Here is a 26416-nt window from a genome sequence, read left to right on the forward strand (position 1 = left end):
ACTGTACCTAGTCTTACAGAGCATCCTTTTCACTGACAGTTGAGTTATTAGGAAGGTATGCTGTATGTTTTTCTTACTCTAACATGTCAGCTAGGTGTTTGCCCTCAAGGATGACTACAAAAATGGTATGAAAGACATCCATCTGCCTTTCACTACAAAAGTGGCCATGAGCCATCTCACAACCTCATGACTGTCAGTTTTTTCATCTCTAAAACAAAGGGTTTGGGTCCGATGACCTCTAAGTTCCTCCCAGCTCTATAATCCCAAGCCTGTCATTTTGTGCTACATAGTGTGGTGATAGGATATTTGAAAAGTTAAAAAGAAAATCCACTATTCCAAGGAAACTTCATTTTTAGAGATTGCAAAAAAAAAAAAAAAACCCACAAAACTCCTTTTGGAAATATTTACTTTTTTTTAGTGCACCACTCTTATAAATAACACAAGCATAAACAGTTCACATTAAAAATGTTTTCCTTATGGTGGTTCCTATATATTTGACAAAATACCCAATGTCCTTTAAAAATAATAAAAACTTTAATTGATACGCTGATGGTGATTAGGCTTCCCAGGTACTGCTAGGGGTAAAGAACTCGCCTGCCAATGCAGGAGACCTATGAGACGCAGGTTCAATCCCTGGGTCAGAAAGATTCCCTGGAGGAGGGCATGGCAACCCACTCCAGTATTCTTGCCTAGAGAATCCCACGGACAGAGGAGCCTGGTGGGTTATATCCCATAGGGTCACAGAAAGTCAGACATGACTGAAGCAACATAGCATGCACACACTGATGATGATAGCTATTAAGTAACTTTCCCAAGGTCCCCCTGGAAGTGGCAGAGGAGGGATGGAGACCCAGATCTCTCTGATTCATGACCTGCTCAAATCTTCTCTACTATACTTTGATCAATGGAGCTGATTAAAACCATGGCTCCTCCAGCATCCACAGACTGAATGAATGGCTGTGACAGATAGAAGGATAAGCTGAATACTGGGACAAGCCCTACATCTTCCTGGAAGGATACGCCTCTATGTTCTACACACACATTGCATACTTCTTTCACAGTGCTTATCTGGCTATGCTCTTTGCTTTCTTATTTATAGTCTCTGCTAAGGCCACAGCTGTACCTTCTTTGTTTCTTTATATTAAGCACAATGAGTTACATTTGGCATACACTTGATAAAAGTTTGTTGAATAGGAGAAAGTGAATAGGTGAAAATCTTAAAGGACAGGCAATTCTGGTATGGTTCACACTAGGTTTTCTGAACTATTTTTATTTTTTGTTTATATATTGATTGTGCTGTGTCTGCACGGCTGCCCAAGGGCTTTCTCTAGCTGTGGTGAGGGGGGTCTGCTCTCTGGCTGCAGTGCATAGGCTTCTCATTGCAATGGGTTCTCTTGTTGTGGAGCCCAGGCTCTAGGCATGCAGGCTTCAGTAGTTGTGGTGCATGGGCTGAGTTGTCCTGTGGCACGTGATATCTTCCTGGATCTGGGATTGAACCTGTGCCTTGGCAGGCAGACTCCTATCAACTGTACCACCAGGAAAGTCCCCACACTAGTTTTTCATGTCAATTTGTTTAATGTGCTATTTTGTGGGCATGCATCCATTCTATAAGTTGGAACTTTCTGTCTTAAGGGTTATACCAGAAGTCACTCCTTGGAATCAGATAAGAGATGACCAAACGACAGATACAAGCAAGTTCCGATGGGGCAACTTAAATTATCTCATTTAATTCTCACAACAGTCCTGCGAAGTAGATGATATCAGTCACACTTTACAGAAGGAGGACTTGTTTTCTCCATTCAGGGAGAAAACACTGCTCATCATAAAGCTTTATTTTACTTCTAGAATGTTTTGTTATACAAATTCTCTGCCCTTTAAGCAAGCATTTATATAGGACAGGAAAGATACAAAGATGGTTAAAACTCAGTTCCTAGTGAATGTTCATCCTGTAATTACTAAGAATACATGAGCCAAATAACCAAAAATAAAACATTTGATTCCTGATCACCCCTGGAATTCATTACTTTCTTCTTATTATTATTACTGACCTGCACTTTCATAGGTGTTGAGATTACTGTTACTTTTCCGAGAGATGTCAGCCATCCCCAAGAAATGGGCCGAGAAGATTTACAAGAAAACAAGTAAGAAGTATTCTTTGAAAGGTTAGATTGGAATTAAAGTATATACTTGTGTGGCAACCCACTTTTTTAGTAATTCAGAAAAACATCCCCAAGCAGGGGTCATAATAAATAATTTTGTGGCAAGAGCTGGATAATAAATGTTTTATGCTTTGTGGGCCATATGGCCTCTGTTCCAATGATTCAACCCTGCAGTCGTAACTTGAATGCCTCTATGGATGGTATATAAACAAATGGGGGTGGGTATGTTCCAGTCAAACTCCCAAAGCGAGACTGGAGGCTGGATTTGGGCCAAGGACCATCATTTGCTGACTTTGCAGCAGTGCTACTCAAAACAGAGTTCTGAGGTCCTTCTGTTACCGGTCAATAATGAAGTCAGTATAGAACTTGGACATTTAAACCTTTAAAAAGGTGTGTAGCCATTTAGTCAAGTAATTTTATATTTATTGATCTGATGGTGGAAAATTTGAGGCTTATTTTCATGTTTTCAATTTTTGTTTAATTTTTATAGTCATTCATTTTGATTACATTTTACAAAAGTTTCAACCCACGATGCAATGTAAAATTTTAAATGGATTCTTCACCAAAGATAGTTTGAGAAGTACTGGGCCTTTGGAGAATGGTCCAAGGCCTCTGGTCAATGCCTTTGGAGAAGTACAAGGGTGCACCCCCTTGTCTCTGTCCTTTCCTCCTCTGATTTCTCTGCTTGAGGAAACAGAGACTGGGAAAACCAAAGTGTGAGCGGCAGAGGGCTGCTGAGGTGGGGAGCAAGTCAGAGAATGGGGAGGTCTTGCACTTTCAACAACACAGCTATTCCACTCAGCAGCACCATTTGGAAATAGTCCTCCAAAGTTTCCAGTGGTGTCAGGTAGGCTAAGAACTGGAGACCCAGAAGACATGGGGAATGCCTTTTAAATTAAACTATTTCCTCCCCCCTTTAGTCAGATAACCTCAGGGCATCAGGAATGGACACCAGCACATTCTGTTTCACTTCCAAAACACATTGAGATGGTGGGCTTCAGGACAAAGGCGGTGACCACGGAGCCTTTACTTGCAAAGAAAGAGGAACGTTCCCAGGAACTCTTCAATACGAACTTGGGCTTTTTGTTGCCAAGACCTTACTTAGAAACGATAACCTCCAAGTCTGTAGCCAGGGAAGATGTTCCTCACTTTCTGAAGGGGCGGCCAAGAAAATCTGAAGGTGAGTTCACTGAATTACACAGTGATTCCTTTATTCTTTGGTCAATAAATATTTCTTTACTCATATTTTTCTTGAGAATTTGAAAATCTTTACAGGGAATTCATATTTGGTTGATCTTTATCTGTGGGAGTTTTGGGGCATACAGTGAGGATACTTTCATTCAAGATTTGAGTTAGCTGTTCTATCTAGCCCTAAACTTATTTACTAGATAGCACACTGATGCCAGCATTTCCCCTTAGGGCACTTCTGTCTTTGATATCTGCTTAGTTCAGTTCAGTTCAGTTCAGTCGCTCAGTCGTGTCCGACTCTGCGACCCCATGAATCGCAGCACGCCAGGCCTCCCTGTCCATCACCATCTCCCGGAGTTCACTCAGACTCACATCCATTGAGTCCGTGATGCCATCCAGCCATCTCATCCTCTGTCGTCCCCTTCTCCTCCTGCCCCCAATCCCTCCCAGCATCAGGGTCTTTTCCAGTGAGTCAACTCTTCGCATGAGGTGGCCAAAGTACTGGAGTTTCAGCTTTAGCATCATTCCTTCCAAAGAAATCCCAGGGCTGATCTCCTTCAGAATGGACTGGTTGGATCTCCTTGCAGTCCAAGGGACTCTCAAGAGTCTTCTCCAACACCACAGTGCAAAAGCATCAATTCTTCGGTGCTCAGCCTTCTTCACAGTCCAACTCTCACGTCCATACATGACCACAGGAAAAACCATAGCCTTGACTAGATGGACTTAGTCGGCAAAGTAATGCCTCTGCTTTTGAATATGCTATCTAGGTTGGTCATAACCTTTCTTCCAAGGAGTAAGCGTCTTTTAATTTCACGCCTGCAGTCACCATCTGCAGTGATTTTGGAGCCACCCAAAATAAAGTCTGACACCGTTTCCACTGTTTCCCCGTCTATTTCCCATGAAGTGATGGAACCAGATGCCATGATCTTCGTTTTCTGAATGTTGAGTTTTAAGCCAACTTTTTCACTCTCCTCTTTCATTTTCATCAAGAGGCTTTTTAGTTCCTCTTCACTTTCTGCCATCAGGGTGGTGTCATCTGCATATCTGAGGTTATTGATATTTCTCCCGGCAATCTTGATTCCAGCTTGTGTTTCTTCCAGTCCAGCATTTCTCATAATGTACTCTGCATAGAAGTTAAATAAGCAGGGTGTCAATATACAGCCTTGATGTACTCCTTTTCCTATTTGGAACCAGTCTGTTGTTCCATGTCCAGTTCTAACTGTTGCTTCCTGACCTGCATACAGGTTTCTCAAGAGGCAGGTCAGGTGGTCTGGTATTCCCATCTCTTTCAGAATTTTCCAGTTTTGTGATCCACACAGTCAAAGGCTTTGGCATAGTCAAGAAAGCAGAAATAGATGTTTTTCTGGAACTCTCTTGCTTTCTCCTTGATCCAGCAGATGTTGGCAATTTGATCTTTGGTTCCTCTGCCTTTTCTAAAATCAGCTTGAACATCTGGAAGTTCACAGTTCATGTATTGCTGAAGCCTGGCTTGGAGAATTTTGAGCATTACTTTACTAGTGTGTGAGATGAGTGCAATTGTGTGGTAGTTTGAGCATTCTTTGGCATTGCCTTTCTTTGGGATTGGAATGAAAACTGACCTTTTCCAGTCCTGTGGACACTGCTGAGTTTTCCAAATTTGCTGGCATATTGAGTGCAGCACTTTCACAGCATCATCTTTCAGGATTTGAAATAGCTCAATTGGAATTCCATCACCTCCACTAGCTTTGTTCATAGTGATGCTTTCTAAGACCCACTTGACTTCACATTCCAGGATGTCTGGCTCTAACACTGTCCTAAACCAATTGGCCTAAACCACCAGGGACAAACTTGCAGCCCCAAATTTTGCATTTATTGGCTTATTGCAATGAAGGGCATTGCACAACAGAGGAAATGTCAAACAAAGGAGAAAAAAAAGGCATGAATATGATAGGATTTGGGTGCAAGGAAAGTGAAGTCGCTCAGTTGCGTCTGACTCTTTGTGACTCCATGGACTGTAGCCTGCCAGGCTCCTCTGTTCATGGAATTTTCCAGGCAAGATTACTGGAGTGGTTTGCCATTTCTTTCTCCTGACCCAGGGATCGAACCTGGGTCTCCCGCACTGCAGGCAGACTCCTTACCATCTGAGCCACCAGGGAAGCATTAGGGTGTGAGAGTAGAGCTTAAATGAAATTTTTAAATGAAATAGCATTTAAATTTTTTTAATTTTAATTTTATTGTGGTAAAATGTGCATAACATTAAATGTACTACTTTAACCATTTTTAAGCATACTGTTTAGTGGCTTTAAATACATTTACATTGTGGCACAAAGATCATCACTGCATCTCCAAAACTTTTCATCTTGTAAAACTGAAGCTCTACAGCCACAGGGCTTTTTTAAGATTTATGCTTCCATTATTCATATATTGATTATTTTTGGCTGTGCTGGGTCATCGCTGCGACATATGGGCTCCTCATTGCTGTGTCAGGGCTTTCTCTAGTTGCAGAGTGGGGCTTTCTCTAGTTGTGGTACTCAGGCTTCTCACTGCAGGGCCTTTCTTGTTGCAGCTCACAGGTTTAGTTGCTCATGGCATGTGGAATCTTCCCAGACCAGGGATCAAACCCATGTTTCCTACAGTGGCAGGTGGATTCTTAACACTGGTCCACCAGGGAAGTCCAACACCCATTCAACTTAAACTCTCCTTTCTCCTGTTACCCCTGATAGCCACTGTTCTACTCCCTATCTCTATGAAATTGACTATTCTAGGTCCCTCATATAAGTGAAATCATTGAATAGTTGTCCTTCCCTGTCTGGCTGATTTCAGTTGACCTGATGTTGAAGCTGTGTTTCGAGAGGCTGTGTGTAAAAGTCAACATCAAGCTGGACTGTGATGTAGACCCAAGGGTCATAGTACATGAAATCTGCAAAGTTTACCCCCAGCTCTCCACAGCCTCTCTTCAGCCTCCTCTCTTTTCACTCTTCCTCACCAGATGATAAACGTCAGCACCGCCAAATGCCTTCCATTCCCAGAACAAATATATGAATATTTTCACACACCGTTTTTTCCACTGGAACATTAAGCCATTCTTCAGGTATGCCCTTAGATATGCCTTCCTCTGGGAAGTCTTCCTGAATGTCTCTGTGCATGGTGAGTCACCATGCCTTTGGACTCCCATAGGATCCTAACCTTGTCTCCAACCAACACACATCATGCTAAATTGTCACTATCTTTTTATGTGCTGGTCTTCACCAGATAACAAAGGCAAAAACCATCACACCTCCCCACACAAAGCTCCAGATCTGACACGTAACTATTTTAAAACATATATTGAATTAGTAGCAACAACAGCAATAACCATTTATTGAGTGCCTGTTACTTCAAGGCACAAATGTTCACTGATATAGCTAATATTAACATGCTTGTTTCAGAAATGAGGCCTCGGGAGGTTAAGTGTATGCTCAGGATACATAGCTACAGGATTACAGAGGCTGGGTTCAAACCAGGACCCCCATCTCCAAAGCCAACGTATTTAAGCACCATGTCACATGTGTTCAGAGCTCACAACTCCTGTCTGAGCCCCACTTTAATTATGAGGGGAAAAAAAGGAGAAACATAGTTTTCTAGAGGAGGTGAGTTTAGAGAAAAGGAAGGGCAGTTGGTACAGGTACCAGGTGGAGAAAGGATAGATGGAGAGACTGAATTGGACATTGTGGTAATAGCATTTCTCTTGGCCAAACCACAGAGAATCTTGAAGATGTAATAAAAGCAGCACATTCAAACAAAAGCAAACTGGGTTAGGTCAGTATTCTGTAATGGGATCTGCTCCATAGGTGTTATGATCTTGTCTGAGAAAATCACCTGGTGTTTTTTCTCTTAATTTTTTTTTTTGTTTAAATGCAATCTTAAGATAATCAATAAATGTTGTTTAAGAAAAAGTCAGAAAAGACAGTGAGCAGAAAAGAAAATAAGAAATAAGAAGCACAAATACTGTTTCTTCTAGAATGTAATATTCTTCTAGAATGTAATTCCACATTTTTAAATAACATGTTTATAACTACAGCGCTTGATTGCTCAATGTAGACATTAGGATTTAGCATAGATATTAGTATTTAACAATTTCACATTACTATCTGCACACAAGGCAATCTTTGTGCTTTAAAAAATTAATATTCAATGTCTCCCTTATTATGACTAGGTAAAATATCTTTCAGAGCTGAGCCCCAGACTATGCTTTGATGGCATTGCTTTTCTTTTGAGACATTCTATTTTTCCTGGCTTTAATAACTGCTTCATTTCACCATTTGTTTACTTTCTGTATATCTGTCACTAATTCATCCCCATCCTGTCTAATGGACCTGAGAAACGCACCTCAATACAGGCAACTGCACACCAGGTAATTCATTGGTTTCTTTTGTTTTTGGAGACATTACTCCTGGAACACTCTGCCCTCCTGTTTCACTCTGTTCCTTGGTCCTTGGACCTCCTGACCCACTGTCTCTCTGGGAGTTCCTCACTGTGATCCTGGAAGTGCCTTGGCTCTCTGTGTTTGACCCCTGTGTGCTGGGTACACAGCTTCCTCTCCCTTGGTTTATACCTCATTCGGGGGGGGGGAGGGGTTACATAATTTCAGTAGCTTCCTGTAGAAGATGCATGGATTATATTAATGGTAGTTTTTCACTGTCTCTGTTTCCTCTGAGCTCTTTCCTTTCTTTCTGTTTTGTTCTATACATTTTCATGTTAGAGGCTATTCCCATATGTCAGTTGATCCTTGGTGATTATCAGTTTTTAAGAGGGGGAGTCTAAAAAGTGCCAGGGGCTCACAGGGACTTGTGGAATGGGCAGAGACGTGAATGGTCGGGTGAGGGATTTCTCTCAGCTAGTTTTCCAGTGAGAAGAAGAATCCAGCCCCCTGCCTGTAGGTTATAAGACTGGAGTGTCACATGTCAAGGTCGAGGCTTTCATTTATCCTCACATTTTCACTCCAGCACTCCGTTTCTGCTCTCAGGTTTACCCAGCACCTTAGCATCTTTCAGGCTCCTCAGAGAATGCACTTCCAGCCAGGAATGGAGAAGAGCAACCCTCAACTATTGGGGCAGGACAGGGAATCTGGAATCTACTGCTTGTACACACTGAAGCAACTCCTTGTTTCAGTCTCACTCGCATCCCCAGCTTTAGAGGTGTCTGGTATTAATATCTTCAATTCCTGCTCCTTTCTGGGGTTCTCATTTCTTGTTGCGTTCTCCCTGCTGCAGAGAAAGCTGACAACTCAATAGGATATTATTTATCCATATAGTTTTCACTGTCTGAAATTTCACTGATGTCATGCATGTGCTACTTTACCGTCTGGGTTTCTGTTGTTCTTCTTTACCTTTTAATTAATTATTTATTTTTTGTTTGGCTGGGCGACTTGCAGGATCTTAGTTCCCCAACCAGAGCCCCAGCAGTGAAAGCACTGAGCCCTAACCACTGGACATAAGGGAGCTCTTTTCTTTACCTTTAAAAAAAATTAGTCTACCATCGTTTTAGTGGAGTTTGTGGAGAGAGAGGTGGAAAGTTTGTACATTCAATCTTTTAACTCATACTGTTAATTCAATACTCGTTTTATGAGACTGACATGCTACCTGCTGCCCAAGTTGTCAAGTTTTGATACACATTTTAAAAGGCTTTCAATAAATATTATCCCATTACCTACTGGAAAGATCTTCCTTCTACATTCTCATCAGAAATATAAAGAGTGCCTTCCCATCTCATGTCATTCTTCATCAATACTGGAGAGTATCCCTCTAAATATTTCTAATAACTGAAAGATTTCTTAGCTCAGAGGATTGTACCTATGCAGGCAACTATAAATCATATTCAGTTATATTTCTAGTATTATTTTGTAATATTATTTTAAAGTCTCAACCTCTAGAATACAACCTCTATGAGGGCAAAACCAAGATAATCACAATGGCGTGATCACTCACCTAGAGCCAGACATCCTGGAATGTGAAGTCAAGTGAGCCTTAGAAAGCATCACTATGAACAAAGCTAGTGGAGGTGATGGAATTCCAGTTGACCTATTTCAAATCCTGAAAGATGATGCTGTGAAAGTGCTGCACTCAATATGCCAGCAAATTTGGAAAACTCAGCAGGGGCCACGGGACTGGAAAAGGTCAGTTTTCATTCCAATCCCAAAGAAAGGCAATGCCAAAGAATGCTCAAACTACTGCACAATTGCATGCATCTCACACGCTAGTAAAGTAATGCTCAAAATTCTCCAAGCCAGGCTTCAGCAATACATGAACTGTGAACTTCCTGATGTCCAAGCTGGTTTTAGAAAAGGCAGAGGAACCAAAGATCAAATTGCCAACATCTGCTGGATCAAGGAAAAAGCAAGAGAGTTCCAGAAAAACATCTATTTCTGCTTTCTTGACTATGCTAAAGCCTTTTACTGTGTGGATCACAAAACTGGAAAATTCTGAAAGAGATGGGAATACCAGACCACCTGACCTGCCTCTTGAGAAACCTGTATGCAGGTCAGGAAGCAACAGTTAGAACTGGACATGGAACAACAGACTGGTTCCAAATAGGAAAAGGAGTACATCAAGGCTGTATATTGTCACCCTGCTTATTTAACTTCTATGCAGAGTACATCATGAGAAACATTGGGCTGGAGGAAGCACAAGATGGAATCAAGATTGCCGGGAGAAATATCAATAACCTCAGATATGCAGATGACACCACCCTAATGGCAGAAAGTGAAGAGGAACTAAAAAGCCTCTTGATTAAAGTGAAAGAGGAGAGTGAAAAAGTTGGCTTAAAGCTCAACATTCAGAAAACAAAGATCATGGCATCAGGTCCCATCACTTCACTGCAAATAGATGGAGAAACAGTGGAAACAGTAGCTGTCTTTAGTTTTTTGGGCTCCAAAATCACTGCAGATGGTGATTGCAGCCATGAAATTAAAGATGCTTACTCCTTGGAAGAAAGGTTATGACTAACCTAGATAGCATATTGAAAAGCAGTGACATTACTTTGCCAACAAAGGTCCATTTAGTCAAGGCTATGGTTTTTCCAGTGGTCATGCATGGATGTGGGAGTTGGACTGTGAAGAAAGTTGAGTGCCAAAGAATTGATGCTTTTGAACTGTGGTGTTGGAGAAAACTGTTGAGAGTCCCTTGGACTGCAAGGAGATCCAACCAGTCCATTCTGAAGGAAATCAGCCCTCGGTGTTCTTTGGAAGGAATGATGCTAAAGCTGAAACTCCAGTACTTTGGACACCTCATGTGAAGAGTTGACTCATTGGAAAAAAACTCTGATGCTGGGAGGGATTGGGGGCAGGAGGAGAAGGGGACGACAGAGGATGAGCTGGCTGGATGGCATCACTGACTCAATGGACATGAGTTCGAGTGAACTCTGGGAGATGGTGATAGACAGGGAGGCCTGGCGTGCTGTGATTCATGGGGTTACAAAGAGTTGGACACGACTGAGCGACTGAACTGAACTTATGAGGGCAAGAATTTAGTCTGTCATTCACAATTATATTGTCATCATCTGGGACAGTGTTGGCTACTCAATAGGAACTCAATAAATATTGGCTGAATAAATGGATAAAGAATTGGGGTGGTTCTTTGGCCAGTTGTGGCTAAGCAGAATGCCTGCACCCCTTCTTATTGGGATCCTCTTTTTAGGTGACCATTTTTTGCTTGAGAATGGCTTCTCTCCCTGTGATATATCTCAGAGAGATTTCTTGAAGTGAAATTTCAAAATGGCAGCCTGTGCCTAAATAAGGACATACAGACATTTTTTTTTTTTGCCTTCAGAGTATTTTTAAAAAGAAAGCGAGGGAGATTTAACATAAAGTCTCCAGCCCTCTGGCTTCCCTTGGCAATGGGAAGATCTAGCAGTGCTGGATTACCCAGCCGGAATGGACAACACCATCTGAAACTGGGAAATGGATGCCCCAGTGGTTGGGGCACACTGTCCCTACCTGCCCCACTTCATCTATGTATGTGCCTTCTTCTACCCACTCCAATATTCTTGGGCTTCCCTTGTGGCTCAGCTGGTAAAGAATCTGCCTGCAACGTGGGAGACCTGGGTTTGATCCCTGGGTTGGGAAGATCCCCTGGAGAAGGGAAACGCTACCCACTCCAGTATTCTGTACAGCCCATGGAGTCTCTAACAAGAGTCGGACATGACTAAGCTACTTTCACTTTAACCCTGAATACATTTGGAGACTTTGGCTTCAGCTTTAAGCTGTGATGGTGAGTGGGGTTTTAGGGACCATTCTGGTGTTTTCATAAGAAAACAATTAGGTTTTACCCTTCCTGGTAAATTCCATCTCACCCTTCCCTGCACCCCTGCAGACTTTATGCTCTATCCCATATTTGAGTTCAAACAACAGTTGCGAGACAATAATACCTAAATATTTTCACATTTCTGTGAAGTCTGGGTTTTCTGAGTAAAAAGCATTGGGAGACCAATTTAAAAAATGATTGAATGACAAATATGGCTTGGAAATTAGAGATAAGATATTGCTCCAGAAAGATCAAGGCTGATTTTGCCAAATGCCATTTGCTTAACTTTCTAGGGTAAGAAACAAACAAACAAGACTCAGAGACACATTTCCCCTTTCTCCTAGGGACATTAGCATACATTTCATGGTAAAGGTCTCTCTTTCTTGGAAGGGAAAGATGGTTCAAACTGCCAACACTCTCTGTAAGCTCTGAGTCTCATAATTTCAGGGTCTCCTCCTGTGGGACAACCTCACCACCTGCGCAGGGAAATATCTGGTTCTCATTGCACCAGCTTGCAGGGAAGTGGGGTGCAAGGAATTGGCACTGGGGTGACTCACGGGTGCTAAGCTCTATTTTCTGATCCAGAGGGCGTGTGTTTCCAGAAGGAATATAAATAAAAATAAGTAAATAAATATCACACGATGTGTGTACAAATGTTATAAATATAAAACATATGTATAACATGTATTTATATAAAAACAGTATGTTAAAATACCCCCCCCCCCCAACAGTGGCAGTAGTTTTGTGTGGTGATTCTGCACCCACTTCCATGTAAATCACATCTGGAAAAACTTCATTTTACCAACTTTTCCTCAAACCTCAGAGCCAGGATCACTCCATCCACATCCCCTGGCCTAGGGCTGACTGTGTTCACTCTACTACTAAGAATACCTAATAATAATTACTGTTATTTTTCTTGTTACAGGGTTTTCTATCTCTGACATGAAGTATAGTAGCCGAAGAGTTGAGGTAAGAGTAGTTTTGAGCATTTTTGACTTACGAATTAAAACCAAAGAATCTTGTCAGAGACAAATTCTATCAAAAGACTCAGAACCCAAATCCTCAGCATATAATCTTGGAAAAAAAACAACTCACATATAGTTTACAGAAGAGCAAATAATTTCTGAGAAAATGATATCTTGACATGTATATATATTTTCTGGGTATAGTTTTCCACATAATGAAGTGAGTAGCTCTTTTGGATATACCTAATTTTTCTGTTTTTAATGCTTTGAGAAGTTAGGTGATTCTTTTTCCATGGTAGAAAGATTTTCCTGGTTGTCTCATTTGTAAGTAAAGCATTTTGAAAGAGCATTGCAGTTCTCCAACTGTCTGACTCTTCTGTATCCTATAAGTCTTTGAGAAAACACATATATATTGCTTAGTGTTGAAAAAAAAAAGTTCATTGGCCTAAAAAAAAAAAGGCTGCTACTAGGGAGATGTTTAAAGCACTGGAAGAATCTGCTTCTAATTTTGAGAAGTCATGTAGGCAATAAAACTGGGGAATTATACTGCGTCTTTCCTGTTTTTAATGCCTATTTCTAGTCAGATTTCTTTTCCTTTCTTCTAACACGCGGGTGGCAACAGAATGAAAATTAAACATGTAGCTCTTAATTACCACTCATGATCTATGCTTTTCTATGCTATATCATTAGGTATCAAATCTATATACACAAGGCCACAGTGAAACGTGTAAAGAGTTTATAGCTTAACTGAGCAAAAAGATGAATATTATATATTGGGTTACACTGACCTCTAGAGGCTGATAATAATATAAACTAGCTTAATTTGAAAATTAATTTGACATGAGTTTGAGTAAACTCTGGGAGTTGGTGAAGGACAGGGAAGGCCTGGTGTGCTACAGTCCATGGGGTCACAAAGAGTCAGGTACAACTGAGAGACTGAACTGAACTGAATTTGAAAATAGTTGGAAGGCCAAGGAAAATTTAAAAACGTAGTGAGCTAAATTTCTCTTTTTAGATTTTTTGGCCACACTTCAAGGAATGTGGAAACTTAATTCCCCAACCAGGGATCGAACCCACATCCCTGGCAGTGGAAGTATGGAGGCCCAGCCACTGGACCATCCAGGAAGTCCCAGGAGCTAACTTTCAAGTGTGTAGCATGGCAGATTTATAAGCAACACAATCAGCACCATCAGCAAAACAATTCAGCCAAGCAATGAGGAGTAGTTGTGAATGATCACAGAGTAAATAAATGTAACAGCAATTTTAAGCTGTTCTAAGTGGGAATTTTCGGAGAAGGCACTGGCGACCCACTCCAGTACTCTTGCCTGGAAAATCCCATGGACGGAGGAGCCTGGTAGGCTGCAGTCCATGGGATCGCTAAGAGTCGGACACGACTGAGCAACTTCACTTTCACTTTTCACTTTCATGCATTGGAGAAGGAAATGGCAACCCACTCCAGTGTTCTTGCCTGGAGAATCCCAGGGACGGAGGAGCCTGGTGGGCTGCCGTCTATGGGGTCGCACAGAGTCGGACACGACTGATGTGCCTTAGCAGCAGCAGCAGCAGCAAGTGGGAATTTTAAGTTTTGGATAAATTCCATGGAAAGTAAACAGAAAAGAGAATAGATACAAAGTAGAAACAAAATAGAATGTAAACAGAAATGACAACAGAAATCTTTAAAAATGTAAATGTTTTATAATTTATATGATAGAAACTTTATTTTTAATGGATAAGTATGAATCTTGTAATGTTAATATTAATATTAGTTTATAAAAGTATTATCTTACCTTGGTCCTAAGAAAACACCAGGAATGAGATTTTAGTTTTTAAAATTGTGATCTCCAGGATAACTTTGTACTTTAAAGCCCTTCCTAAAGAGAATCTTAAAATCTCTTCACATTACTTGAAACCAGTTAACATGAAATGCATGTTTCTACATTCATTAATTTTTCTTTCTTTCCTTTTAGTTCCCTCTGCCACCACTATCATCTCTGCCCATGAGATCTGGTCTCCTTACTATACCCCTAAGTCACAAGGATCAAAAAGCGAGAAAAAGAAATATTCCACACCTCGTATCTTTCATACCTAAGCTCTCAGAGCCTATTAGTCAATCTGATGAATTTAGACCATCAAATAAGCAGAAGGAAGCACCGTTCAAGGTGTTAGTAGATCAGACTCTCAGATCCTTTGACGGTTCTATTTGGTCCAGAAACATGTGTTCTTTTCGGAAGGCTCACCATCACAGACAACACCTGGAAAAGAAAGTGAGTAGGAAATCCAAGGAAAGAGAAGGATGTGTCAACATTGAAGTCTCTCACTTTGAAAAAGGACAATCTTTAGTGTCCTTGGAGAATTTCAAGGAAGGCAATTTTCCTATAGATAGGGAGGAGGATATTGACTGCCATGGTAATGAACTGAGAAGAGCAGAAGAGAACGCTCCATCTCTTTCATCAGGAAAGAAAGAGGATTCAGTAGCCAGAAACTATGAAAAAGATTCAGAAGTTGGATATACCAAGCCAATCAAGTTCCAAGAAGCCCTGCCATCAGATATAGGTCTAAGCCAGGATGAAGGGACTAAAAATGATAGAGCTGATTCAAAAAGTGCTTCAGCACTTAAAGGTGGAGCAATTGAACGAGACCATGTTTCAGAAGATTACACTGTTCTTAAAAGTTTGTCTGATATAGTCACTGATGGCCCCATTGAAAAGCTTTCAGAAGATCATAGCAGCATGGAGACAAGCACAAAAATATCAGTAGCAGAAACAACCAAACCAGAAATGAATGGGACGGTGCCTCTTATCCACATCACTTTCCCTGGAGATGAAACTCCTAAGGAACCAGCAATAACCAAACCAAGCCTCCAAAAACGAAAGGGCATCCTTCGTAGCAATAGTAGCTTCAACATACTTGCACACCAAGAAAATGACAGGCATAAGGTGAAAACCCAGAGAAATAAGTTAGATTCAAAGACCAAGACCAGTAACAGGACACCTCAAAATTTCATGATTTCCACTGAAGTTTCCGTGAAGACTACCATGCACAAAACCAGTATAAAAACTCAAGTTTTTCCTGCTTTGGGGCTTGTGGATCCCAGACCTTGGCAATCACCCAAGTTTCAAAGGAGAATGCCACAGACAGAAAGGAAGCAATCTGCTTACCAGGCTTTGAAACCTAAAAAACCATCATTCCCTTGCCTCTATAAAAATCCAGGAATAAAAAAGTCTTCTGTTCCTCTCTCTGCTCAACCAGCAGAGCCAAGACTGAATTACTTAAATCTGAAGTATAGTGACATGTTCAAAGAGATCGATTCAACTGCGAACGGGCCTGGAATCTATGAAATGTTTGGAACTCCCGTTTATTGTCACATGCGAGAGGCTGAACAGCATGAAAACAAGAATCACCGAGAGATATGCTCAGCTCCATCAGGCAGATGTGTCACCAATAAATGCCGATCTTCACACAGTGAGAGGAGCAGCAATAGCCGAAACAGACTTTCTCAGAAAAGACTGCATAGTAAACCCCCCAAATCTTCTCTTGGCATTAAACAAAAGCACAGAAGTTTAATTTCCAAAGAAAAGGATTTCCAGGCTGTAGGTAGCACCGTACAAGATGCTGAAAATCGTGATGGCATTTCAGAATCAGGGTGGCAGATTAAGTCTTCAGGAAATGACTTTCTATCTTCCAAAGATGAAGTTCAGCCCATGAACTTGGTTCAGGCTCATGAGCAGTTCACTGAACAGAATGATTTCTTTCCTGTCTCAGATTTGTCCATTGTTGAAGAAGTCTCTATGGAAGAGTCTGCTGATGAAGAAGACATTTCTAACAATCAGATACTTGCCACGAGCCTCAGAGATCTGCATCAACTTGAAGAGCTACGCCACCAGACCCCATTTGTTCTTTCAGAAAACAGCTGGGCAGTACCCAGTGAGAAAAGTTCCAACATGCATGTACTACAAGGGGAGCAGAAGGTAGCATCTCCCGGTGAAACAAATGCCAACCAAATTTTAACTAACGATGTAGACTCTGATAGTTTTTCAGATAAGTCGAACACTCTTAGGAGTTTCTCTTCCCAAGAGAAACAAGGAAGTGTAACTTCTCAAGCATATCAACACTGGGCCCTGTTTTTGGATCATGATAGTTTAGCTAATGAGTCAATTCCATATCAAACACTTGGAAAAACTTTAAATGATGCAGATTCAATTTCCCAAGAAATTCTAGACTCTGTAAAGAATGAAGAATTGACAGATGAACTCTTAGGTTGTCTAGCTGCAGAACTATTAGCTCTTGATGAGAAAGATAACAACTCTTGCCAAATAATGGCAGATGAAACAGAGCCTGAAAGCCAAGATTTTGTCCTCAGCAAGAGAGGAAATACCATGAAAGAATTAGGTAGAGAGACAACAAATGTCAAAATACAGGTTGGTATAACTAGAATCGGGCTTTCCTAGTGGCCCAGAGAGTAAAGAATCTGCATGCAATTCGGAAGACCTGGGTTTGATCCCTGGGTTGGGAAAATCCCCTGGAGGAGGGCATATCAACCCACTCCAGTATTCTTGCCTGGGAAATTCCATAGACAGAGGAGCCTGGCAGGCTATAGTCCATGGGGTTGCAAAGAGTCAGACAGAATTGTGCAACTAAGCACCGCACATCACATAACTAATAATCAGAGATTCATTGGGGCGGGAAGGGACCTCAGAGACACTCTGCTTCAAAACCCTTATTTTCATATGGGGAATCAGAAACCCTAAGGAGTTAAATAGTTTCATCAAGGTTTCATTGTTTGGTTGCCAGTTTGGAATCCAGGTCCCCTGACTCTCATGCTGTTTTCATTATGCTGCCTCACTTCTAGAATTTAGCTAGCCTGACATTGCATTGGAATCACTTTGGGCACATTATTGTAGCAAAACTACTTGCTAAAATAGGTAGACATTATATTTGGTGATGATATTTTCAATCAACAACTAACAGCTGGGAGATAATTGTGGGTAAAGCATTACTCTAGGTGGTATGTGAGATACACAGCCCCGAAGTAGCTCACCATCTAGTTCAAAACACAAATGAAGACACGAAAAGATCTTTTCTCAAAGATTCCCTGCACTTGAGCATTTGTTGCCGAATGGTTTGCTTTAATACAAAAATATTATTGATGCCTCCTGTGTTCCTGGTATTGGGATAAGAACTGGAGACACGATAGGGTACAAGACACAGCCATTGCTCTCAAGAAAACATAAGCAATAATCCTGAATTCATTAAAAAAATTTTTGTTTGGCATTGGAGTTGGGATAAGAAGAATATTAACAGGTGGTAGGGTTATGCCTGTTTTAGTTTTCACTGAAGTATATCACCCTCCTATTCTACTAAAATTTTTTTAAGATGAAAGTTTTTGTTTGTTTGCTTGTTCTTACCTACCTCAACAGACTTGGAGTTTGTTTATTGGCTGTACCTTGCGGCATGCAGGATCTTGGCTCCCTGATCAGGATTAGAACTCGCAACCCCTGCTTTGGAAAAGTGCGAAGTCTTAACCACTGGACCACCAGGAAGTCCTATCTTCTCCTAAATTTTAAAGATAGAAGCATTTGGTTTAGCTGAAACATTATTCACTAAACACTAACTAGGGTTATATCACGCTCTTTTAGGATCAGAAATAATTATTTTAAATAATTGAACAGAAGAATACACAAGGTGAGAACTTGACACATATGAGTGAAACACATTATACTGTCTCCTTTCTGTCTTCATAACAGCTCCATGAGGTCAGTCCTGGAGGTAATAACAAGTCTCCATTTTGCAAATGAGGAAATCGAGGTTTAGAAAGTCTCGCAGGGAGTGAGCGGTGGGGAGGGGCATCCTGATTCCAGCCCAACACCTTTAATCACTGTACAGTGGGAATATTCCTTGCCATAAAAGGCTACCTCCACCCTCATGGTGAGCGTGGTTTCTGCTGGGAGGTGGATAGTGATGCAGAAAGGCTGCCAGGCTTGGGTGGGAGACAGGGGTACATGTGTACATGCCTGTGTGTCTGAGATGGGTCTACAAGTCTGCCAGTTCACATTCAAGAAAAGCTAACAAGCTGGTGAATATAATCAGCCCATAACCCTACCCTGCAATTGGAATAAAAAACTGACCTTCTGTGATCTTTCATTTCCAAGCAGTCCTTAAATTTCAGTTTGAATAGAAACATGAAAGGCTGGGGAGGAGGAGGAACCCATGTGGCCTTTTGAAGGCACCTGGGGTCATTTCTAGGAAAGGTGATCCTGTGCCATGTCTTATTCTTAAGGGCCTTCTCTGTGCCTCTACATCACCATCATCGTTTATTTTTAAGAACTCGTAGAGGAGATCAAGACAAAATATTTTTGGTTCTGATCAAACAGTTGGAAAACCTGGTGTAAGCTCTACAAAGATACTTATTTCCCAAGGACAGGGCCTCTAAAGGTTTACTGTAGATACATATCTCTTGAGAATCATGCTGAAATGTAGAACTGATTCCATATGTCCAGGGTCTGAGATTCTGCAAGTTTAACGAGCTCCCATGGGATATTGATGGAGCTGGTTTGCAGATTCTCCTTTGAGTAGCAAGGATCAAGAGGACCATGGATCTTCAGTCTATTGCAGCTGGTCTTGACCTTCATACTTGCTTGTTATGCTTGTGCATGCATGACATGTATGTAAGAAAGAAGGTTTGGGGAATTCCCTGGGAATCCAGTGGTCAAGACTGCCAAAGGCTCTGCTTCAACCCCTGATTGGGGACCTAATATGCCACAAGATATGTGGCACAGCCAAAAGAAAAAAAAAGAAGAGAGAGAGAGAGAATATCCATATGTATGTATATTTGTGTATAAATGTGTATGTGTATGGAAATGTAGGTATAAATTCTTTTATGTGTGTGTGTTTGCATGTATGTGTGTGTTGTGGAAATAGAACAGGCAAAGGCTATTTATTCAGAGCTCATAATAGCAAAGGAGTCAACCACCATCATTTGCATTTGGTAGAGACTCAAAAGCAGGCAGAGGAGTGAGAAAGATTTTTAGTGGAAAAAAGCCTTCAGGTGTGCCCTGATTGGAGGCTGTTGTTCTGGGGAGGTTGTTGGGGCAGACGGTTAACTAGAAGGGGACTCCTATGTGATTGGTTAAGGGTGCATATTTGGCCTTCTCTGATTGGTCCGAAGTTAGAAAAGGAAGATTCTCCTATCTGCCCTTTCTCTCTGTCCCAAGGACTCAATGTAATGATGACATTTTTTTTTGTCTCATTCTTCCAGAGATATAGTAATGGCTTCAGGAGATATGACAAAGAGGAGAGATTTTTCAACTCACATGAAAAGAAGACATTTTCTGAAAATAGTTTAAAGTATGAAGAATCTATCCTGTGGACCAAGGGTGAGATCCTCGGGAAGGGAGCATATGGCACAGTAAGTGAAACAGGAAGCTTGCTAAAATAGAAAACCCCATTCCTCCTCGACCCCTCCCTCTTTCCTAATCTTCCTGTTTGCCCTCTCCACTCCATATACACTTTTACTTAGAGATCTTTTAGTTGGAAGTAATAGGAAACCCAACCCAAACCAGCTTGAAGAAAAGGATGTCCATTGTTTTATGCAACTGAAGGGTCTGGAGTAGGTCTGACTCAGGGCACAGCTGGTTTCAGAGGTCAAATAACATCATCAGAGTCTGGCCTCTCTGTCTCTCCTTTTGGCTCTCGCTCTCAGGCTTCATGGGGTGGTTCAGTTCAGTTCAGTTGCTCAGTCATGTCCAACTCTTTGCGACCCCGCAGTACGCCAGGACTCCCTGTCCATCACCAACTCCCGGAGTTCACCCAAACCCATGCCCATTGGTGATGCCATCCAGTCATCTCATCCTCTGTCATTCCTTTCTCCTCCTGCCCTCAATCTTTCCCAGGATCAGGGTCTTTTCAAATGAGTCAGCTCTTCGCTTCAGGTGGCCAAAATATTGGAGTTTCAGCTTCAACATCAGTCCTTCCAATGAACCCCCAGGACTGATCTCCTTTAGGATGGACTGGTTGGATCTTCTTGCAGTCCAAGGGACTCTCAAAAGTCTTCTCCAACACCACAGTTCAAAAGCATCAATTCTTTGGCGCTCATTGCATTTCTCGCCTCTCCTTCTCTGAGGGTCAAGCCCTGTGGGAAAGAGGTCTTTTTGTTCAACAATTCAAGTTATGTTACCCAAAGTTGGGAGAGCCATTGCCAAGAAGCAAAAACAAAAGATATTTCTTATATTTTGTGAATTGCATAAAATACCATCTAAAGTCCCAGCTGCTGCTGCTAAGTTGCTTCAGTCGTGTCCGACTCTGTGCGACCCCATAGACAGCAGCCCACTAGGCTCCTCTGTCCCTGGGATTCTCCAGGCAAGAACGCTGGAGTGGGTTGCCGTTTGGGATATATGTATATGCATAGCTGATTCACGTTGCTGTACACTTGAAACTAACACAATATTGTAAATCAACTACAGTCCAATAAAAATTATTACTCCAAAAAATGTTTTTAAAAGCCCAAGCACTGTACATGGTATTGGGTTGACCAAAAAGTTTGTTTGGGTTTTTCAGTAAGATGGTATGGAAAAACCTGAACAAACTTTTTGGCCAACCCAATATTTGCACAGATTGCTAGAGATGACTGAATCTAAGCTATTATGATATGCATTCACCATGCTACTTATCCCAATCTTTGCTTCCCTGCAACTTTCAATTTGTTTAAGTATAATACTTCACATTTACATAAGGATATATCATCTTAGAGAAAAACCAGGGTTTGGGAGGCATTTTGTGAATGAGTCACCGTTTATCTTTAATAATAAGGTATTGGTTTGCTTCTAGGTATATTGTGGTCTTACTAGCCAAGGACAGCTAATAGCTGTAAAACAGGTGGCTTTGGATACCTCTGATAAATTAGCTACTGAAAAAGAATATCAGAAACTGCAGGAAGAAGTCGATTTGCTGAAAGCCTTGAAACATGTCAACATTGTGGCCTATTTGGGGACATGCTTGGAGGAAAACATCTTAAGCATTTTCATGGAGTTTGTTCCTGGTGGCTCCATCTCTAGTATTATAAACCGTTTTGGGCCATTGCCTGAGATGGTGTTCTGTAAATATACAGAACAAATTCTGCAAGGTGTTGCTTATCTCCATGAGAACTGTGTGGTGCATAGAGATATCAAAGGAAATAATGTTATGCTTATGCCAACTGGAATCATAAAGCTGATTGACTTTGGCTGTGCCAAGCGTTTGGCCTGGGCTGGCCTAAATGGCACCCACAGTGACATGCTCAAGTCCATGCATGGGACTCCATATTGGATGGCCCCAGAAGTCATCAATGAGTCTGGCTATGGACGGAAGTCAGACATCTGGAGCATTGGCTGCACTGTGTTTGAGATGGCCACCGGGAAGCCTCCACTGGCTTCCATGGACAGGATGGCAGCTATGTTTTACATTGGTGCACACCGAGGGCTGATGCCTCCTTTACCAGATTGCTTCTCAGAAAACGCAGCAGACTTTGTGCGTGTATGCCTCACCAGGTAAGAAACTGAACGCAAGAAAGGAGGATAAATCCCCAGAGATTCCAAGCAGTTGACATTTCCTCTGAGATTTATGGCCCATTTTTAGCTCTGCTCAGGTTATAAAATCAAGTGGGGAGTGATTTTGCTCTGAAAAAAATCATGAGTAGCCACATTGGGTGATGTGTTCTGTGTTGTACCAGGGTGTGGGGGTAATGCTTCAAGTGGGAAGTGTCTCAATTAAATGTCTTATCAGGTCCAGATAGCACTTGCTCAAATCAATGGATGTGCAAGAATTGCTATTTATTTGCAAGATCTGTTTATTTACCAAAGAGACATCTTCCCAGGGACTAGCCATGGTGAAATGGCATCATCTGTGCTTAGCTTCCCTCCCCTCTTGGGGAACCAGTGTTCTCATTCCTTCCTAAAACTGGCTCTCAGGAAAGTATGTGAGAAATTCATTCATATCAAGGAAATGACATGAATTGATTAATCAATGATTGACAGATTTAATGTATTGTTCCCCCAGAAACACTTGCATTTAAAGTGAGAGGAAACATTTTGAGTCAAAGGAACAAATCTCTAATTGAAGTATTGCAAGCATCAAGTGGGTAGTGTTTGGGGAAGCAGAAAAGTCCCAGAAGGTCACCTATTTTCTCCTGTTCTGAGGCTTCCTGGTATTTATGGAATAAAATTCTGGTTAAAATATTAGGACTGTAAGGGAGCTGAGAGACTACCCACTTGTATAGTTTTCAAACTTTTCTTAGCCAGGTACTCTCTGCTTACATGAAATCTTAATTCAAAGAATAAAGCAGGAAGGCAGAGAGATGGCTTTGGTTAGTGTGTGTATCTCTGTGCATGAATGGGTGTGGTGGAGGAGGGCTGAAGAGAAGGGCAGGGGTGCTCAAGCCCACCTACGTACTCTTGATGTAGAGCAGCTTCGAGGGGTCTCAGCACTGAGCTGCATGTGCAGGATAAGGAGGCCGGATACCCAAACACAAATTCTTGCCTTTCAAACAGATATGCTTTCTTATTCCTAGATGAAAAATTCTAGTGCCCCAGATTTCAGCAAGTATGTATGGCTACCTCCAGCTCCCTCCCGGAACGAGTTCATTTTGTCATTGTTAATGAATATTCAGAACCCAAAGATCTGTCTGCTGATGGATGTGTCTCTCTTAGCCCTCTGTCTTCCTCTTCGAGCACCTGTATATCAATCAGCCTGACCTGGTTGATTTCAGGGAATCACAGAGGCTAGGACAGCACCACATACTCCAGGGTTGGGGTGGGGGGCGGTGCAGTTCTGGGCATCCCCAGATGCAGAGATGCCCTAGGTATCCCAGGATGGATTTGCAGGCAGAGCTGTGGGCACAGAGCTACCCCTTCCTGTCTGCCAAAATACCTCACAAAAGGGACACAAATGTGTTAGGAATATCATATGGACCAGTACTAGTTTGGGAGATTGGTCTTACCTCTTAAAACTACTGTGGTTACTTTCTTCTGAATTGAACAATGATCTATTATTGATCCACAAAAACTGCTTGCTACTCTTATTTTTTTTTTTCAAGTTCTCATTATACACACAGACAGCTTTAAAGCGAAAGGGTGGAATTTTTTTTTTTTTTTTACTTTCCTTTTGAACCATTGCTTCATAAACTAAGCAATACACAACTCATAATCAATTAACAGGGTTATTGTGAAGGTTAAGTGAAACGGTGTGTGTAATTGCTTAGCACAGCATGGAGTACATAATTAGGGCTCCACCATTAATAACCCATGGGAGAATGTTAATACACCTTACCTAATGAGTGTCATGCAAGCATATAATTATCCTAAAATTCTATGCCAAAGACCCTAAGGACTCTAGAATCTTGCCTGTTGTCTATGAAAATAACTCCTTGGAGGTGTGGATATTCATAAATAAAAGGGAAAGACACTCAAAGATTCACAAGTAGACATGATCAGGTTAAAAACTAGGAACAAGGACTGAATATAACAAATGAATTTGGGGAAGCAGTCAGAAGAATGATGGGGTACTACTACGGGCAGGTTTCAGAAATTCTGGGGAGTCAGGCCAAGGAGTCTAACTTTGTTGCAACAGGCAGTGGAGAGCAGGGAACTGCAAAGAATTTGGGGTAAAGCACGGCATGAAAAGAAAGGTCTTTGGGGAGGAAGGTCAGGTAGCAGATTTTGTAGAGGGTCCTCGAATGGAGGCCATTCTAGAATTCGGAGCTTGGACTTTGATGGTAATGGAAGCAGTGGGAGTGTAAAGGGGATTCCAAGACATTTTAGAGGAAGGTAAATCAGGACTTGGTGGTGGACGATGATAGGATCTCATGGTTTTAAACCTGGATAACGGGAGAAATAATAGAAAGTTGTGAATGAGGAACAGTGGAGGAAGTTGAAGGAAATATTTGAAGCTATGGAATTGTTGCTCAGGAAAGCAGTGAACATTGGAGATGTGTATTTGAAAATCAAAAGGTTGGTAGCTACAATCATGAAAAAATTAGAGGGCTGAGGAAAATGTTTTTGAAAATTCTCATGGGAGAAGATAACACAGTATGCATAGAATTAATTCTAGTACTCACCTGGAAGACAGGGAGGGAGGGGAGTTGCCCCATGGGGGAAGAATAAAGAGAACAGTTTCTCTTAAGACCAAGCAGACATTGTTTCAGAAAGAAGCAGGGTAGTGAATACTTCAAGTGCTACAGAAATGACAAGGAGGCTGAGCTCACTAAATCTGGTAAGGAGAAGGTTATGCTTAGTTTCACAGGGACTACTCCCTTTTTTTTTTCCTCAATTTTTTGGCTGCACTGTGCAGCACATCGGATCTTAGTTCCCTGACCAGGGATCAAACCAGTACCCCCTGCACTGGATGCAGAGTCTTAACCACTGGACTGCCAGGAAAGTCCTTCCTGGTCAGGATTAATTTTAAAAGGACAATTTGTAGAGAGATAAGTAGGCCAAATAGTAAAGATTTAGGATAGTGAATGTTGAAAACAAGTTATTGGACTCACCCAACTTAGAGAAATTTGGCAAGAATAGAAGAAATAGGATGGCAGCTAGAAATGATGGTCATTTAAGGACATTTTGGAGAGTAAATTTCTGCATATTTTGAAGACTGGAGAAAGAGCCTCTGGAAGGGAAGAGATTTTTTATTTTAGAATCATTCATGATCACTTTCTTTTAAAAGTATTTTACTTTTATTTTCATTTTTGCCTGGGCTGTTCTTCGTGGTCATTTGCTTCCAAAATGATCAAGATAGCAAATTTAATCAAAAGATGCCCAAGGAATAATTTACTGCAGAAAACTATTGACTAGTTCATTAGTTCATTGACCAGTTCATTGTCAAAGCATTTTATTAAATTTATTTTTAATTGGAGGAAAATTGCTTTACACTATTGCATTGTTTTCTACCAAACATCAACATGAATCAGCCATAGGTTTAGCTATGTCCCCTCCCACTTGAACATACCTCCCCATTTTGATTTCTTGAGGCAAGGGAAAAAAACCCACGCCACATGTGTACTAAGTCGCTTCAGTTGTATTCGACTCTTTGCCACCTTGTGAACTGTAGTCCACCAGGCTCCTCTGTCCATGGGACTCTCCAGGCAAGAATATTGGAGTGGGTTGTCATTTCCTTCTACAGTGGATCTTTCCAGCCCAGCGTTCAAACCTGCTTCTCTTATGTCTCTCTGCATTGGCAGGCGGGTTCTTTACCACTCGCGCCACCTGGTAATTAAGAAACTGTCTCCCTTTATGTATATTTAAGAGTACCCCAAATGGGGTTATTTAAATTAATCACCAAAGCATATTTAAATGTCTACTTCTAAAGGGCTTTTCAATCCTGGATTCCTCTAAATTTAAAAATTTCATGCTAACTAAAAGTGCATTAAACTGTACATATAAAAGTGTATTTTACTGTGTATAAATTATACCCCAACAAATTGAACAAAAGTACTATGGAAACGTAGGGACTGGTTTTGAATCAGGTAATTTTTGTATTATTACGTTACACTTTAAAAGCTGTATATATATTAAAAAAAAAATTGTCCCAATGAGTTAGGTGTTATCTCCATGTTATCAGTAACATGGGGATAACATGAGAGAAGAGTTGGGAGTCCCTGGTTTAAGATCACACAGCTAAAATCTGGAGTCTGGACTCAACCCAAGTCTGTCTGACAGGCACAGGTTGTACTTCCACTGTTACAGTAGGTATTTTGAGTCATGTAGTTGGCAGGCACATTGCTGGGTGCTTATTTTAATGTTTTTGCCTTCTTAGGGACCAGCATGAGCGACCCTCTGCTGTTCAGCTTCTGAAGCACTCCTTCTTGAAGAGAAGTCACTGA

The 26416-nt window shown here is 41.3% G+C and overlaps 1 protein-coding gene across 1 annotated transcript in view; it reads left to right on the forward strand.

The window, feature by feature from the left end:
- MAP3K19 (mitogen-activated protein kinase kinase kinase 19) overlaps positions 1-26416 on the forward strand; it is a 52630-nt gene extending 26214 nt beyond the window's left edge. The window contains exons 7-13 of the mRNA XM_052635996.1: positions 2063-2141; positions 3080-3339; positions 12531-12574; positions 14538-16988; positions 19826-19975; positions 21394-22091; positions 26350-26416. Of these exons, the coding sequence (XP_052491956.1) occupies positions 2063-2141; positions 3080-3339; positions 12531-12574; positions 14538-16988; positions 19826-19975; positions 21394-22091; positions 26350-26416 (3749 nt within the window). The remainder of the gene's footprint in view (positions 1-2062; positions 2142-3079; positions 3340-12530; positions 12575-14537; positions 16989-19825; positions 19976-21393; positions 22092-26349) is intronic.

The sequence above is a fragment of the Budorcas taxicolor genome, chromosome 2 (assembly GCF_023091745.1).
Source record: "Budorcas taxicolor isolate Tak-1 chromosome 2, Takin1.1, whole genome shotgun sequence".
In the NCBI taxonomy this organism is placed as follows: Eukaryota; Metazoa; Chordata; class Mammalia; order Artiodactyla; family Bovidae; genus Budorcas; species Budorcas taxicolor.